Source organism: Lactuca sativa, chromosome 3, assembly GCF_002870075.4.
Source record: "Lactuca sativa cultivar Salinas chromosome 3, Lsat_Salinas_v11, whole genome shotgun sequence".
Lineage (NCBI taxonomy): Eukaryota > Viridiplantae > Streptophyta > Magnoliopsida > Asterales > Asteraceae > Lactuca > Lactuca sativa.
Genome location: NC_056625.2, coordinates 35644065 through 35659289, shown reverse-complemented (window position 1 = coordinate 35659289; position 15225 = coordinate 35644065). Strand labels below are relative to the sequence as shown.

The 15225-nt window shown below is 40.8% G+C and overlaps 1 protein-coding gene across 1 annotated transcript; it reads left to right on the top strand.

The window, feature by feature from the left end:
• Nucleotides 1-10555: 10555 nt before the first annotated feature.
• LOC111917202 (guanine nucleotide-binding protein subunit gamma 1) lies at nucleotides 10556-12456 on the top strand. Its single transcript, XM_023912866.3, has 4 exons — nucleotides 10556-10904; nucleotides 11015-11067; nucleotides 11159-11203; nucleotides 12055-12456. Exons 1-4 carry the CDS (start codon nucleotides 10593-10595, stop codon nucleotides 12137-12139), a joined length of 495 nt encoding a protein of 164 aa, XP_023768634.1. The 5' UTR covers nucleotides 10556-10592; the 3' UTR covers nucleotides 12140-12456.
• The last annotated feature ends 2769 nt before the right edge of the window (nucleotides 12457-15225 follow it).

Here is a 15225-nt window from a genome sequence, read left to right as displayed (position 1 = left end):
ACCCGAGCTCATTTTTCATTTTCTTCTCCTTTTCTTTTCCTTTAGTTTTGCATTTATTTTAAACTGATGTTTAGGATAGTCATTCATTCATCTCCTATTTAAAAAAAAAAAACAAGAGCGGGATCAGAATTGTGAGTGGTATAATTTCTAAAAGAAAAAAATTGGTATTTTATCAATTAATCGAGGCCCACGACATCGGATTAAACACGCACAACATAGGGAATCAAGGAAGACCCGTTTTGCATTCATTTAAAACTCACGACGTGAGGATAAGAGCGTACGGCGTGACCTTCAAGGCGGGACTAGTTTTTTTTACGCAAATCAAAACCATTTGATTTTAATTCATTATTTAAAATCACTCACAACGTCATACAATTGCCAAGGTCCCCACTTCGATTTCCATTCAAATTTCATCCGATTTTACTTATTTTCGTGTTCCAACTTCAACTAAGGTATGTGATAAGTTTTATAGGTAAAAAAAAATATGTGGCGAAAAAACTTAACTCTAAGTTCGCATGCAACCTATTGGATCTAAGTTTTCTCTATTGATTGCAACAAACAATTGAACATGAAGAACCATAGGAGTACTCTACTAATTTCGAAATCCACAAAGGGATTAGTTTTACATACCTTTTGATTATTGTTGTAAATAATCAATAAAATCCTTCTTGAACACGCTCTAGAAAGCAAACATCATAAATCTCGTGCCTCTGATGGCTCACTCCCAAAACCCTAGAAACCCTAGAATGAAGAAAAGAGAGAGAAGGAGAGGAAGAAAGAGGAAACTTCGTTCCTAATACTCTTAGGAGTGTCATGAAAAAAAATTGATGCATTGGGGTCCTATTTATAGTTTAGGTAACTTACAAGCAAATTAAATAATGGATTTAATCCTAATTTAAGTTCTTTCCTTTTATGCGACCAATAGGCTTTTAGAAACCCTAGAGGAGCCTTCAAAAGTGCCCATGTCATGGAGGTTTCTAGAATTGTTTATTTTGTTCAACTATTGAACAATTATAATTCACAATTTGCATATTTAATTAATTCTAATTAATCACAAGTTAATTCCAGATTAATTATAATCAACAATTAATTAATTCTAACTGGTTTCTTATTAATTTATTGACCATATAAATTAATAAATCAATTATTTAACTATTTATCTCATGTTAATTTATTAATCACATAACAAATTAACACATCAATTATCTATTCATAATTAATATATTAATCACATAATATATTAACAAAACATTTTTTTTCTCTCTCTCTCTTAATATCACTTCTAGCTATTTCTGCTTATAAGGGCAACCCAACAGGACTTTATTTTTAATTCAATTTTATACCAATTTAGTTATGAGATTAGACACCTTAATCCAACAGCCTTCCACTTGGATAAGTCTATAATTACAATTACAAGTATAACCAAACAACAAAGAGTACATTATCGAGCCAAGCTTGAGTATTGGAATACTCGACTAGTGAAGCTCGCAAGCTTAACAATCATTGTACTATTTACACATTTATTGTTTGTTTTATTCATATTTACATATTATAGAAGAGGGTCGAGTCGATGTAACAACTCAATTTTTCAAACAAAATTTTCTTTTTAATAATGGCGTAATTTCATTCAAAACAAGGCATAAATAGTTTAAGTATTCTGTCAAATACAATTAGTCAAAATCCCAAGATCATAAAAGCATTCTTCAGTGTGTATCGATCACGCCGGCGCCTTCCCACGGTCCTCACTAGTACCTGAAACACATACATAACAACTGTAAGCATAAAATGCTTAGTGAGTTCCCCAATATACACTTACGCACATACGCCTTTCCAGGCCCTGACCTTCCGGTCCTTTACACAATGCCTTCCGGCCCATAACATAATCGCCTTCCGGCTCATAACATTTTGCCTTCCGGCCCACATAACATACATAGCACATATAACAATTAACTTACCACATATAGCATACATATCACATATCATATCTGAACTTCCGGTCACACAGTCAAACCCTTCCGGGTACAGTATAGTGAGAAGACTCACCTCGTAAATGCTGAAAGCTAGCAAATCCTGAAATCACCCGTGCACAATCTGACGAGCTACAACCTCCCTATAACATCACATATCTCCCATTAACACTTATATCTTCTAAGTGTGACTACCCCTAAGAATTCAGACTTAGGTCAACTCTGGTCAACGGTCAACGGTCAACGGTCAACTCGACCGGACTCGGCGAGTGCCATGGCGACTCGGCGAGTCTAGACGTCCTCCAACTCTCTGAGATTCCCTGTCTACTCGTCGAGTATCCTCCTTGACCCGACGAGTTACTCCTGGAAGAATCGCGGGGCCACCCCGACTCAACTCGCCGAGTCTGAAGAACAACTCGACGAGTCCCAGTAAATCTTCAAGCTACTCGCCGAGTCTGTTCATCGGACTCAGCGAGTCCGTGCCATGCAGTCGATCAAACTGCTTCCTGAGATAAGTTTCGTCCCGAAATACCCAAGCATGGGACCTTCTGGACCTCTAAAGGTCCTAATACAGGATTATAGTCGTTGGGTAACAAGGTACTAATTCATCTAATCACCAAATGGGTTCCATAAACCCTAAATCCATGCACACATCAACATAACAGAAAGGAATCCGAAATATTACCTGAAATATGCACTCTCTGTGTCCCCAAACCGCAGAACTCGAATCCCTTGCTGTTCCTTTAGCCAAATCTCTTCTCCTCCTTGCACAACAATTTCTTCAAAGCCCTAATATCCTTCAATCTTGCTCTAGATGCCCACAGCCGTTTAGGGTTCTTCTCAGTCGACTAAAGACGGACAATGACGGCCTATAAGTGCATTATATACGACCCAAACCTGAACGGTTAGGGTTTTCTCTAAACAGCGTAGACTCGCCGAGTCCATATCGGACTCGTCGAGTCCAGTCACAAACCCGCGACCAAGTCTGCGATCCTACTCGGCGAGTCTAGGCTCCAACTCGCCGAGTCCCCTCTTAACTCACCCCAAAAACATAATTTAACAATACCTGAGATTCCGGGCTGTTACAACTCTCCCCCACTTGGATTAGACTTCGCCCTCGAAGTCTCATTCTGAAAATAGTTCCGGATGCTGCTCCCGCATCTCACGTTCCGGCTCCCAAGTCATTTCCGACCCCTTACGGTGTTGCCGCTGGACCAACACCAGAGGTACTTCCTTGTTCCTCAGAACCTTGATCTTCCGATCCCTGATGGCCACTGGTCTCTCGGCATAATTCAGGCTCACATCCACCTGAATATCCTCCAATGGAACCACTGCCGACTCATCGGCTATGCACTTCCTCAATTGCGACACATGGAAGGTGTCGTGGATCTGACCCAACTCCGCTGGCAACTCCAACCGATAGGCTACCCGACCTATCCTTGCAATCACACGAAATGGCCCAATATATCGGGGCCCCAACTTGCCCCTCTTCCTGAATCGAATCACTCCTTTCCAAGGAGAGACCTTCAGGAGAACGAAGTCGCCGACTTGAAACTCAAGCTCGGATCGGCGCCTGTCTGCATAACTCTTCTGTCGGCTCTGGGCGGTCAACAACCTCTGTCTAACTTGCTGAATCTGCTCTGTCGTCTGAAGCACGATCTCTGTGCTGCCCATCGCTCTCTGTCCCACCTCTACCCAACAAATGGGGGTCCGACATCTCCTACCATACAACAGCTCAAAAGGTGGCATACCAATGCTCGAATGATGGCTGTTGTTGTAGGAAAACTCTGCTAAGGGTAAATATGCATCCCAGCTACCCCCGAAGTCCAACACACACGCTCGAAGCATGTCCTCCAGTGTCTGAATCGTCCGCTCGCTCTGGACGTCTGTCTGGGGATGATATGCGGTACTAAAATGCAATTTAGTACCCAGCTCCTCATGAAATCTCTTCCAGAACCTGGAAGTGAAACGTACATCACGGTCTGAAACAATCGAGATCGGTACCCCATGCTGAGATACCACCTCTCTCACATATATCTCCGCCAACTTCTCCGCTGAAGAACTCTCACTGATGGCAAGGAAGTGTGCACTCTTCGTCAACCTATCCACAATCACCCAAATTGCATCAACTCCCCTGGCAGTCCTCGGCAATTTGGTGATGAAATCCATAGTGATTTGTTCCCACTTCCACTCGGGGATCTCCAATGGCTGTAACTTGCCATGCGGTCTCTGGTGCTCGGCCTTAACCCTACGGCAGGTCAAGCACCTCTCAACGAAACATGCAACGTCCCTCTTCATACAGGGCCACCAATACTCTTTTCTCAAATCCAAATACATCTTCGTAGCACCGGGATGGATCGAGAATTTCGATCTATGAGCCTCTTCCATCAAAGTGATACGCGTACCGCCCACGAACGGTACCCAAATCCGACCCTGAAACGTCATAAGCCGTCGTCCATCCTTAACGAACTCGGAAATCAACCCCACAACCCGCTCTTTCTTCTGCAATTCTGGTCGTACAGCCTCGGCCTGTGCCCCACGAATAGCATCCAATACTGGAGTCATCACAGTCAGCCTCAAGCATACATCTCGCAATGGACTGCTCTCCGCCCTGCGGCTCAACGCGTCGGCTACCACATTAGCCTTGCCTGGGTGGTACAGGATCTCACAATCATAATCCTTGACCACATCCAACCACCTCCTCTGACGCATATTTAGGTTGGGCTGATCCATCAAATACTTCAAGCTCTTATGGTCCGTGTATATTGTACATCGAACCCCATACAGGTAGTGACGCCAAATCTTGAGAGCGAACACTACTGCTCCCAACTCTAAATCATGCGTGGGGTATCTCGCCTCATGAGGCTTCAGCTGCCTCGACGCGTAAGCTATCACATGACCCCTCTGCATCAACACTGCACCCAGTCCCGAAATTGATGCGTCGCAATATACCACAAAATCTTCCATCCCTTCTGGGAGAGCTAATACCGGGGCTTCGCACAACCTCTGGCGAAGTGTCTCAAAGGAGGTCTGCTGCTCGGGCCCCCATGAGAATGCAACACCCTTCCGGGTCAATCTGGTGAGTGGCACTGCGATCTTGGAGAAATCCTTAATGAATCTCCGATAATACCCTGCCAACCCAAGGAAGCTCCTGATCTCAGAAGGTGACTTCGGCACTTCCCAACTCATCACCGCCTCAACCTTGGCCGGATCGACCAATATCCCTTTCTGATTAACGACATGTCCTAGAAATTGGACCTCCCGCAGCCAGAAGTCACATTTGGAGAACTTTGCATAAAGCTTCTCCGACCTCAATACCTCGAGGACCTCCCTCAAATGCTCCTCATGCTGCTCTCTAGATCTAGAATACACCAGAATGTTGTCGATAAATACAATCACTGATCGATCCAACATCGGTCTGCATACCCTGTTCATGAGATCCATGAACACAGCCGGGGCATTGGTGAGCCCGAAAGGCATCACCACAAACTCATAATGCCCATATCGCGTCCTAAACACTGTCTTCTGGACATCCTCATCCCGCACTCTCACCTGATGGTACCCTGACCTCAGATCGATCTTGGAAAACCAAGACGTTCCCTGCAACTGATCGAATAAATCATCGATCCTCGGTAACGGGTAACGGTTCTTGACCGTCAACTTGTTCAACTCCCGGTAATCAATGCACATCCGGTGTGAACCATCCTTCTTCTTGACGAACATAATAGGTGCTCCCCACGGCGAGCTGCTCGGCCGAATGAATCCCTTCCCCAGCAACTCCTGGAGCTGCGAGGACAACTCTTGCATCTCTGGAGGTGCAAGACGATAAGGCACTTTAGCAATAGGCGCGGCCCCCGGAACCAGATCGATACCAAACTCTACTTGCCTCACAGGAGGTACTCCCGGCAGCTCCTCGGGGAAAACATCTGGAAACTCACGCACCACAGGGACCTCCTCAACTGACTTCGGTCTCTCGGAAACCACCCGCGTATCCATCACATACGCCACAAAACCCTTACAGCCTTGCTGTAGACACTGCCTCGCCCTAGCGGCCGAACAAAAAGCTGATCCCGAACGGGTACCCTCGCCGTACACCGAAAGAACTCCCCCACTATGGTCTCGTATGGTCACCAACTGACGCTCACAGTCGATGACAGCGTCGAATCGGCTCAACCAGTCCATGCCTACGATGACACAGACATCACCCATCGCAATAGGAATCAGGTCAATCGGGAATTCGACCCCGAAAATCTCTAGCACGCATCCCCGAAGAACCTCCGTGGCACAAATCACTTTCTCGTCAGCTATAGAAGCCCTCAAAGGTCGACTCAACGCCTCACGACTAGTGCTGATATGCTGACTAAAGGCTAAGGACACAAAGGACCTACTCGCACCCGAGTCAAATAACACTAAGGCAGGCACAGAGTTCACAAGGAAAGTACCTATGCATATAATAACATAAGCATAACATCTCGACATTAAAATAAATACATGAATTACAACATACCTGCCACGACATCGGGCGCGGCGCGGACCTCCTCCGCAGTCAGATGGAAGGCTCTCCCACGAGCCCTCGGGGCCTCGACCTTCACCGGTCGAGTCTCAGTAGTCCTGGCAGTAGGTGCAGATCCCTGACGAAGCTGAGGACACTCGGCCTTCCGATGGCCGGTCTGGTTGCAATGAAAGCAACCATAAACCCCTTGGGGCACTCCCTAGCAATGTGCCCCTCCTTGCCGCACTTGTAGCAAGCACCGGCTCGACACGCCCCATCGTGACCCTTGCCGCACTTTCCGCAAGTGCGGCTTTTCGAACCTCCCGTCCTCGAATCGGCGGACTTGGTCCGCTTGGCTGCCGGCTGAGACTGAGCCGGCCGCCGGTCTGCCTGCTGAGACTCGGCCTCCTCCCTGGCCTGAGTCTCCAACTCGATCTCACGCTTCCTGGCATTCGCCTGAAGCTCCGTAAAAGTATGATAGGTGGAGTTCGACACAAACTCCCAGATATCCCTCCTCAAGACACCCAAGTACCGGCTCATCTGAGCCTGCTCTGTGGACACCAGCTCGGAACAAAACATCGCCCTCTCATGAAACTTTCGCGTGATCGCCGCCACCGAATCAGTACCCTGCTTGAGGGTTAAGAACTCCTGAACCAATCGTTCCCGCTCCATCGGGGGAACATACTCATCCCTGAACATGGCAGTAAACCCCTCCCATGTCACCGTTGTAGTCTCTACCAAAGTGAAGTTCGCCGTCACGAACTTCCACTAGTCCTTCGCTCCCAGACGGAGCTGGTTCAAAGCGAACCGTACCCTCAGGTGCTCCGGGCATGAACAAGTATAGAAGCACCCCTCTATATCCACGATCCACCTCATCGCAGCAATCGGATCCTGCGTCCCATCGAACTCCGGTGGCTTCGTGTTGCTGAACTCTCGGAACAGCAACGAGTCACCCCCCTGTGGCCTAGCAGCGGCCACAGCTGCGGTAGCTGCAGCGGTTGCAGCCTCAGTCAATGCGGCGTACCGCTCATCGAATGTCTCCATCAGGGTGGTCTTAATAGACCCAAACATCTCCGGGATCTCAGCCCGGATTGCCGCCGCCACCTCCTCGTGAATCATATGACGAATCTCCTCGTCACTCACACCGCTCGTGCTCGCTCCGTGGCGTGGTCTAACCATGATGTCTCTGAAATACAACATAAAACTATCAGAGACTCCATCGAGTGTCATTGCACTCGATAACGCAACCCTACTCAGTCTCCGATATCCAGGGATTCGTACTTGGGTCTCCCACTGACCCGGTGTCTTCGGTAGTACGGCCCAATACTACCGACCACACCGCATCAGCATTCATCCCAAGTCTTCCTCCCCAAACCCCGGATAGTGAGTATTCTACTTCTGATATGCACTATCTACCCGCATACTAGCAAAGCATCTCATATCGGCAAACTTCCCTAGACTAAGGCATCACAAATCAGGCCACTCTAGTCCTATCATGAATACCTAGTCTTCTAGCATGCATAACAGTTTACATTATATAACATTGTAAGGTATTTTGGGGATCTTTACCGTTCGGACGCTGACTGATCGTACACACTGCTTCTTTCTTGCTTACCACAAAACCATTTACAAAGGTTTATGCCTTTATTTAAAAAAAAAAATTCCTCAAATCCTCGGTTTGAGTTCAGTTACTCCCGAAGGTGCACCCGAATTCCTCAAACCAAGGCTTTGATACCAATTGTAACAACTCAATTTTTCAAACAAATTTTTCTTTTTAATAATGGCGTAATTTCATTCAAAACAAGGCATAAATAGTTTAAGTATTCTGTCAAATACAATTAGTCAAAAATCCCAAGATCATAAAAGCATTCTTCAGTGTGTATCGATCACGCCGGCGCCTTCCCACGGTCCTCACTAGTACCTGAAACACATACATAACAACTGTAAGCATAAAATGCTTAGTGAGTTCCCCAATATACACTTACGCACATACGCCTTTCCAGGCCCTGACCTTCCGGTCCTTTACACAATGCCTTCCGGCCCATAACATAATCGCCTTCCGGCTCATAACATTTTGCCTTCCGGCCCACATAACATACATAACACATATAACAATTAACTTACCACATATAGCATACATATCACATATCATATCTGACCTTCCGGTCACACAGTCAAACCCTTCCGGGTACAGTATAGTGAGAAGACTCACCTCGTAAATGCTGAAAGCTAGCAAATCCTGAAATCACTCGTGCACAATCCGACGAGCTACAACCTCCCTATAACATCACATATCTCCCATTAACACTTATATCTTCTAAGTGTGACTACCCCTAAGAAGTCAGACTTAGGTCAACTTTGGTCAACGGTTAACGGTCAACGGTCAACTCGACCGGACTTAGCGAGTGCCATGGCGACTCGGCGAGTCTAGACGTCCTCCAACTCTCTGAGATTCCCTGTCTACTCGTCGAGTATCCTCCTTGACCCGACGAGTTACTCCTGGAAGAATCGCGGGGCCACCCCGACTCAACTCGCCGAGTCTGAAGAACAACTCGACGAGTCCCAGTAAATCTTCAAGCTACTCGCCGAGTCTGTTCATCGGACTCGGCGAGTCCGTGCCATGCAGTCGATCAAACTGCTTCCTGAGATAAGTTTTGTCCCGAAATACCCAAGCATGGGACCTTCTGGACCTCTAAAGGTCCTAATACAGGATTATAGTCGTTGGGTAACAAGGTACTAATTCATCTAATCACCAAATGGGTTCCATAAACCCTAAATCCATGCACACATCAACATAACAGAAAGGAATCCGAAATATTACCTGAAATATGCACTCTCTGTGTCCCCAAACCGCAGAACTCGAATCCCTTGCTGTTCCTTTAGCCAAATCTCTTCTCCTCCTTGCACAACAATTTCTTCAAAGCCCTAATATCCTTCAATCTTGCTCTAGATGCTCACAACCGTTTAGGGTTCTTCTCAGTCGACTAAAGACGGACAATGACGGCCTATAAGTGCATTATATACGACCCAAACCTGAACGGTTAGGGTTTTCACTAAACAGCGTAGACTCGCCGAGTCCAGTCGCGAACCCGCGACCAAGTCTGCGATCCTACTCGGCGAGTCTAGGCTCCAACTCGCCGAGTCCCCTCTTAACTCACCCCAAAAACATAATTTAACAATACTTGAGATTCCGGGCTGTTACAGTCGAACTCACTAGCTTAATCACATTTATATTGTAATTTAAAGTAATGTTATTTTCTTAATAGTTAATCGAGTTGATTCAAGCGCGAGCTCGAGTGTCGATTACTTTATCGGGCTCAAGCTAGAGCTCAAAATTAAGGCTTGAGTCTAGTTTCGAGCTTGGCAGTGCTCGACTCGACTCGGCTCGACTACACCCGTAGTGGACGGCATGAGATAGGTAGGTGTGAGTCTCATTAATTTTATTTAATAAAATTTTAAATTAGATAGAAAAAGTATAAAAGATTATGAATAAGGCAAGTTACTCATTTATAGGGATGATTTTTTTAACCGGAAAATCGAACAGGAATCGGAACCGGAACCAGTTGGAACTGATTATTGGTATTATGTTTGGTTCCTCTAATTTATCATTTTCAGTTCTTTCGATTTTGTTATGGTTTGGTTCGATTCCGATTCTGAACACATTCTTAGATAGCACATTTCCTAGTATAATCAAACCGGAACCGATTAGTGGTATTCAATCCGGTATTCAAATTCCTATTTACTCCTTACTCTTTAATCGGTTTTCGCTTCTTTGGTTCCGGTCCAGTTCCAAACCGGTTTGCATCCATACTTATTTCAAATTGAAGGAAAAAAAAACAAATTACGGATAATAAAACCATAAAATTTATAATCAAAGAAATCAACAAATTTACAGTTTTCTCAAAAATTATTACGGAAAGGGAAGTACTTTGTTTGCAAAAAAAACTACATTAACCTTTTGAAACTTAAAAAGACAACATCTATTATGATTTATAATAAAATAATCTTTGAGACATATAAAATTATGTAAATGTATTTTTGATAGACACCCACTTGTTCATATTGGAGTCCATGCTCCTTCACATTCACACAAGCCCCCACCACACCATGTTGACCAGCCAGTGAAAAAGTAGATGGGTTTATGTGCATCCTCATCCATTTCTTTATTCCTTTCCACCTTTACTTTCAGCAACCCCCAAGTACCCACCCCTCCATCTCATTCTCATTCTCCAACCGAAATATTAGGTTTCTTATTCTACATGGATTCACCCTCCGAATCTAATGGCGACGAGCCTTCCCAATCCAAACAAACATCTCGATCAGAAACCAATGTTAATCGTCACAATCATCGAACATCTTCCGGTGTGGTTTCTTCGAATTTCATAGGGAAGCATCGATTGGCTGCCATTATTTCTCAACAGAATCAACAAATCCAGATCATTCAGGTAATCAATTAGATTAGATGAAAATTTTACTAGCTTCTCCATTTGTTTGTTCGATTAATTAATTACACACACTGAGTAGTAGAAGAAAGTGATTTGATGCGATTAATCAGGAAGAGCTGGATCAATTGGAAACGCTTGGAGAAGCGTCGCTTGTCTGTGAACAGTATGTGAAATTAAAATTAATTTATTAATTTCATCGGTAATTGGTTTTCAGCAATGAATTTGAATGAGTGATTGTATTGTTGTACATCCAGGCTGATATCGAGTGTCGAATCAAGTACAGATGCTCTGCTTCCTGTGTAAGCGTCTTTTTATCTTCCTGTTCAATCCCCAATATCTACTTTTTTGTCATTTCTTTTACTTTGTTTGTTCTTTGATTTTGATTTTGATAGTTTTTTTTTTGTGTGTTTAATTTATTATATTTGCTGAAAAAACGCACAAATCCAAAACGTCTATGAGATAACAAGTACAATAACTAATTAATATATTTAATTTCTCTTGTTTTAATTGAAAAAAAAGGGAAATAATTTTATTAATTTATTTCACGTAATTTTTCTTTTTTAATATATCATATCATTATTATTTTAATCATCTATGTAAAATCTGACTTTTATGTTAAAAACTTATCTTTAGTAAGTTATAGATAAATTGGTAAAAAAAAAACTAAGTTTGTTACTTTGAGCAAGTAAAAAAGAATGTTGTATATATTAGTAAAATAAAATGGTAAAACATTTTTCTTTGTGGGGTTAATGTCTATGATTTGACCTTTTAAAGAAAGTAATAAGGTTGCAAATATAAAGAAAAAAGGCCACTAGATTTTTGAAACTTGTATTCTATATGATTCTGGCCTTTAAAATATGCCAATTTGGTTAAGCATTTGCATTAAATTTTTTTTTTTCCATTGACACAAATATGACATTTAATTTGAACCCAATCTCTTTTTAGGTAACTTTGAACAGACTTTAACCATTTAAAGTAATCTATAAAATACCTTTTGGATATGAATGTTAATAAACTTGATAGTACAAAATATTGTTTGTTGACAAACACAACACAAATTAAAAAAAAAAAAAAATAATCCAATTTTCATTTTATTCTTTATAAAAAAAATATACTGAATATGAGTGTTGATGAAACTACACACAAACAGGACGAGAGGGCCGGCAGATGGTGGATGGGATAGATGGTTTCAAAGAGCAAATCATTCATCTCGAAATCGCAAACGTTGGATCTGATATGAATATGATACTATCATCGTATATCACTTTTTGCCCTTTCGTTTTCCACTTTTTTTCTAATTTTGTAAATCTTTCTTCCAAAGTTTGAATAGTTTAATTCAAAACAATCATATTGTTTTGGATTTGGTGACAATTCAAATCACGGAAACAGATATTGTTTGGACGTTATCTTGTTTTTTTTTTTGGCATGTAAGAGTGGTTTGTTTTTTTAATCATTCAAGTTATTCAATAAGTGAGAAGAAAAATAGATTAGTATTTAATAATGATCAAATTCAAAACGTAGATGAATGAATGTAAATGGCTATTTAAGGGGATGTTTGGATGTGCGTTTATGTACGATATAATAACCAATATTACAAAGTAAGTTGTAGAAGATAATGTTTAGATAAGTTTCTCCGCTTTGAAGTTTTGATAATAGGATCATACCCTGTTTTCATTTATGATAAACCTTACTTATTATGCAAAAATGACATTCTTATATTGTTGAATCATTTAAATTTAAAATAGCAAACTTAGTTTTCTATCGATTATGATAACCTATGTTAAAATAATTTGAACCCCCCGTTATTTAAATACACATGTCAAAAAAAAGGTTGCTATGATTAATGGTTTTAATTTTTAATGTGAAAGTAAGCTGTAAGATTAGTGTGATGTTATGTGATGTGTACTTACAAAGCAATGAGGAAAAATATGAAGAAACTGGTGCTTGAGGAAAAATATGAAGAAGTGGGTGCTTTGGAACAATGGAGGCCATGGGATTGACTTTCCTTTGTAAGGGTAAGAGACCCTAGACATTTTATTGATATTTTTATAAAAAGTTAACCTATAATTAAATACTTATAATTAACTTTTTCGGAAAACAATACAATTTCAACCAATAAAAATATTTTAAAACTTAATTAAGGTGTCTATAAGGTAAAATTGGGTGTCTTTTTAGCCAATCTCATGTGTTTGACTTTGTTTTTAAGGCTTTTAAAAGCCTAAAGTCACAAAAAGATATGATTTTATGACTTTTGAAAAACAATTTTTTTGTTCTTAGCAAAAAGTTGTTTTAAAATGAACTTTTATATCAAACATCTTTTGGACATTTTTGACTTTTTGGAAAAGTTAAAAGTTCAAAAGTTATTTTAAAAGTAATGTCAAACACCCTCGAAAGCATATAAACCTTAGAGAGATTAAAGTATTCAGGTTGGAATCAAAAGTTGTCGAGAAGCGTTCTTTGATGTTTTGCAACAACCTCTTATGATTTGCACCCCATAATCGTTGTTGCGCTTTTGCCTCCATTGATTTCTTCAACATTTCTTTAAATCAAAACAATTGTCGTTACCATTCACCAAATAGAAGAATAAGTAAAAGGAACCCCGTGTTGATTACTGTATCATAGGAATCGATTAAAAAAAACGAAAGTAGATAAACCTTAGGGGGGGATTGAAATGTCGAGGTCATAATTAGAAGTAAGCGAGAATCGTTCTTTGATAGTTCACTTCTACGTGGTGATAGGTAGAGATGGAAAGCACATTACCAATCTTCGTTCCTCCTTCTTCTACCGTGGTTACTCTAATTCGGGGATTGAAGAGCAGAGCAAATCTCAATCCCAATTAAACAAACAAACGTTTGTCGCAGTGGAAGAAGGATACACATAAAGGAAGCAGTGGAAGAAACGTGAAGCACATCAGGTGGAGGCAATCAATTAGAGGATAATGGCGGTACGTTGAAGCAATTCCGGCTCAAAACCAGACAATATTGGAGCCACAAGTAAACCGAAAAAGTCGTGGCTCCAATCTAGTATTGTTCATAAGCTAAATGATTATATATATATATATATATATATATATATATATATATATATATATATATATATATATATATATATATAGTTAACTTAGTCTTGGAAACACGTGTTAAGTGTGAAATACATGAAATGTTGTTTTGACATACAACTAGTTTTGATACGTGTGAAATAGTACTAGTTTTAATCCTAGTATTTTGGACACAAAATAAACACACGAAAGTAGTGTATCTATCGATAATAGTTTAGTTCAAGCAAGTATGGTATCGAACACATGAAACGGTAAATAATTAAAATTAATACTAATATTATCTAAATAAAGCAATTAATTAAAACTTGGGGGGGGCTCTAGTTTTGCAAGACTAGAAACTTAAGCAATCAAATAACACTTAAACAAAAGACAATTAATAAAAGGGAACAAAAGACAACCAAATTCAATAAGATAAAGAGACTTCTATTTAGATTTCGATTCACTTATTCTTATGCTTGATTTTGTGGCAAGTGCAATGGATTAATATATCAATGATTACCAATTTCTAATGTGATTAGATTCGTGTTCACTATTACTAATCCTTTAGCAAACAAGTCAATTCAAACAGTGACCAATTGATTAAACTAACAAGTTTCCTAGTGTTCATTTCGAATCAAGTAAGACTTGTAATATTAGTTAACTAAATTTGTCAATTCAATCAACTCGTATGTGGTTGTTCATCACACATGCTCACACATTAACTTATTTATTTTCTACTTAACCCTAGGTTCATGTTCACTAATATTGGGTATCTTGTTTTCACAAAAATATATGATTCAAGCAATTAAGAAGATATTCATACAACTCAATAAACTTGATTATTAACAGAAAATAATTATCATTAATATGCATGGACCTTTTAACAAGCTTAACAAGATAAATAATCAAATTAAATTAATCCAAACCACTCAATCAAACCATATTCATAAGATCATCTAGTCTAAACAGAAGTATAAAGCTTTTAGCTCACAACTACGTCAAATATCATCATAAAATCAAAATCTAATGATTCAAACATGGTTCACATAAAAGATTAAGATAAAAGTAATGTTTAATTGCCTTTGATCTCTTCAAAATTGACTTCTAGGTTGAATTCTCGAAAACCAAAGCTCCCAAGAACCCTTCTGATCTTCAAAAGTCGTCAGAAGCCTCCAAAATGTGCTTGGGTTTCAGGAGAAATCGATTCTATTTATGTATTCCAAATTTCAACTCCAACTCGTCGAGTTCTTAGACCTAACTCGACGAGTTTTTTACTTAATACAC

Bases quoted from the DNA above. Each gene is read 5' to 3' on its own strand.
- LOC111917202 (XM_023912866.3), top strand. From the start codon at position 10,593: ATGGGTTTATGTGCATCCTCATCCATTTCTTTATTCCTTTCCACCTTT. The intron at 11,068-11,158 runs GTATGTGAAATT...TTGTACATCCAG, and splicing joins GCGTCGCTTGTCTGTGAACA to GCTGATATCGAGTGTCGAAT. The intron at 11,204-12,054 runs GTAAGCGTCTTT...ACACACAAACAG, and splicing joins ACAGATGCTCTGCTTCCTGT to GACGAGAGGGCCGGCAGATG.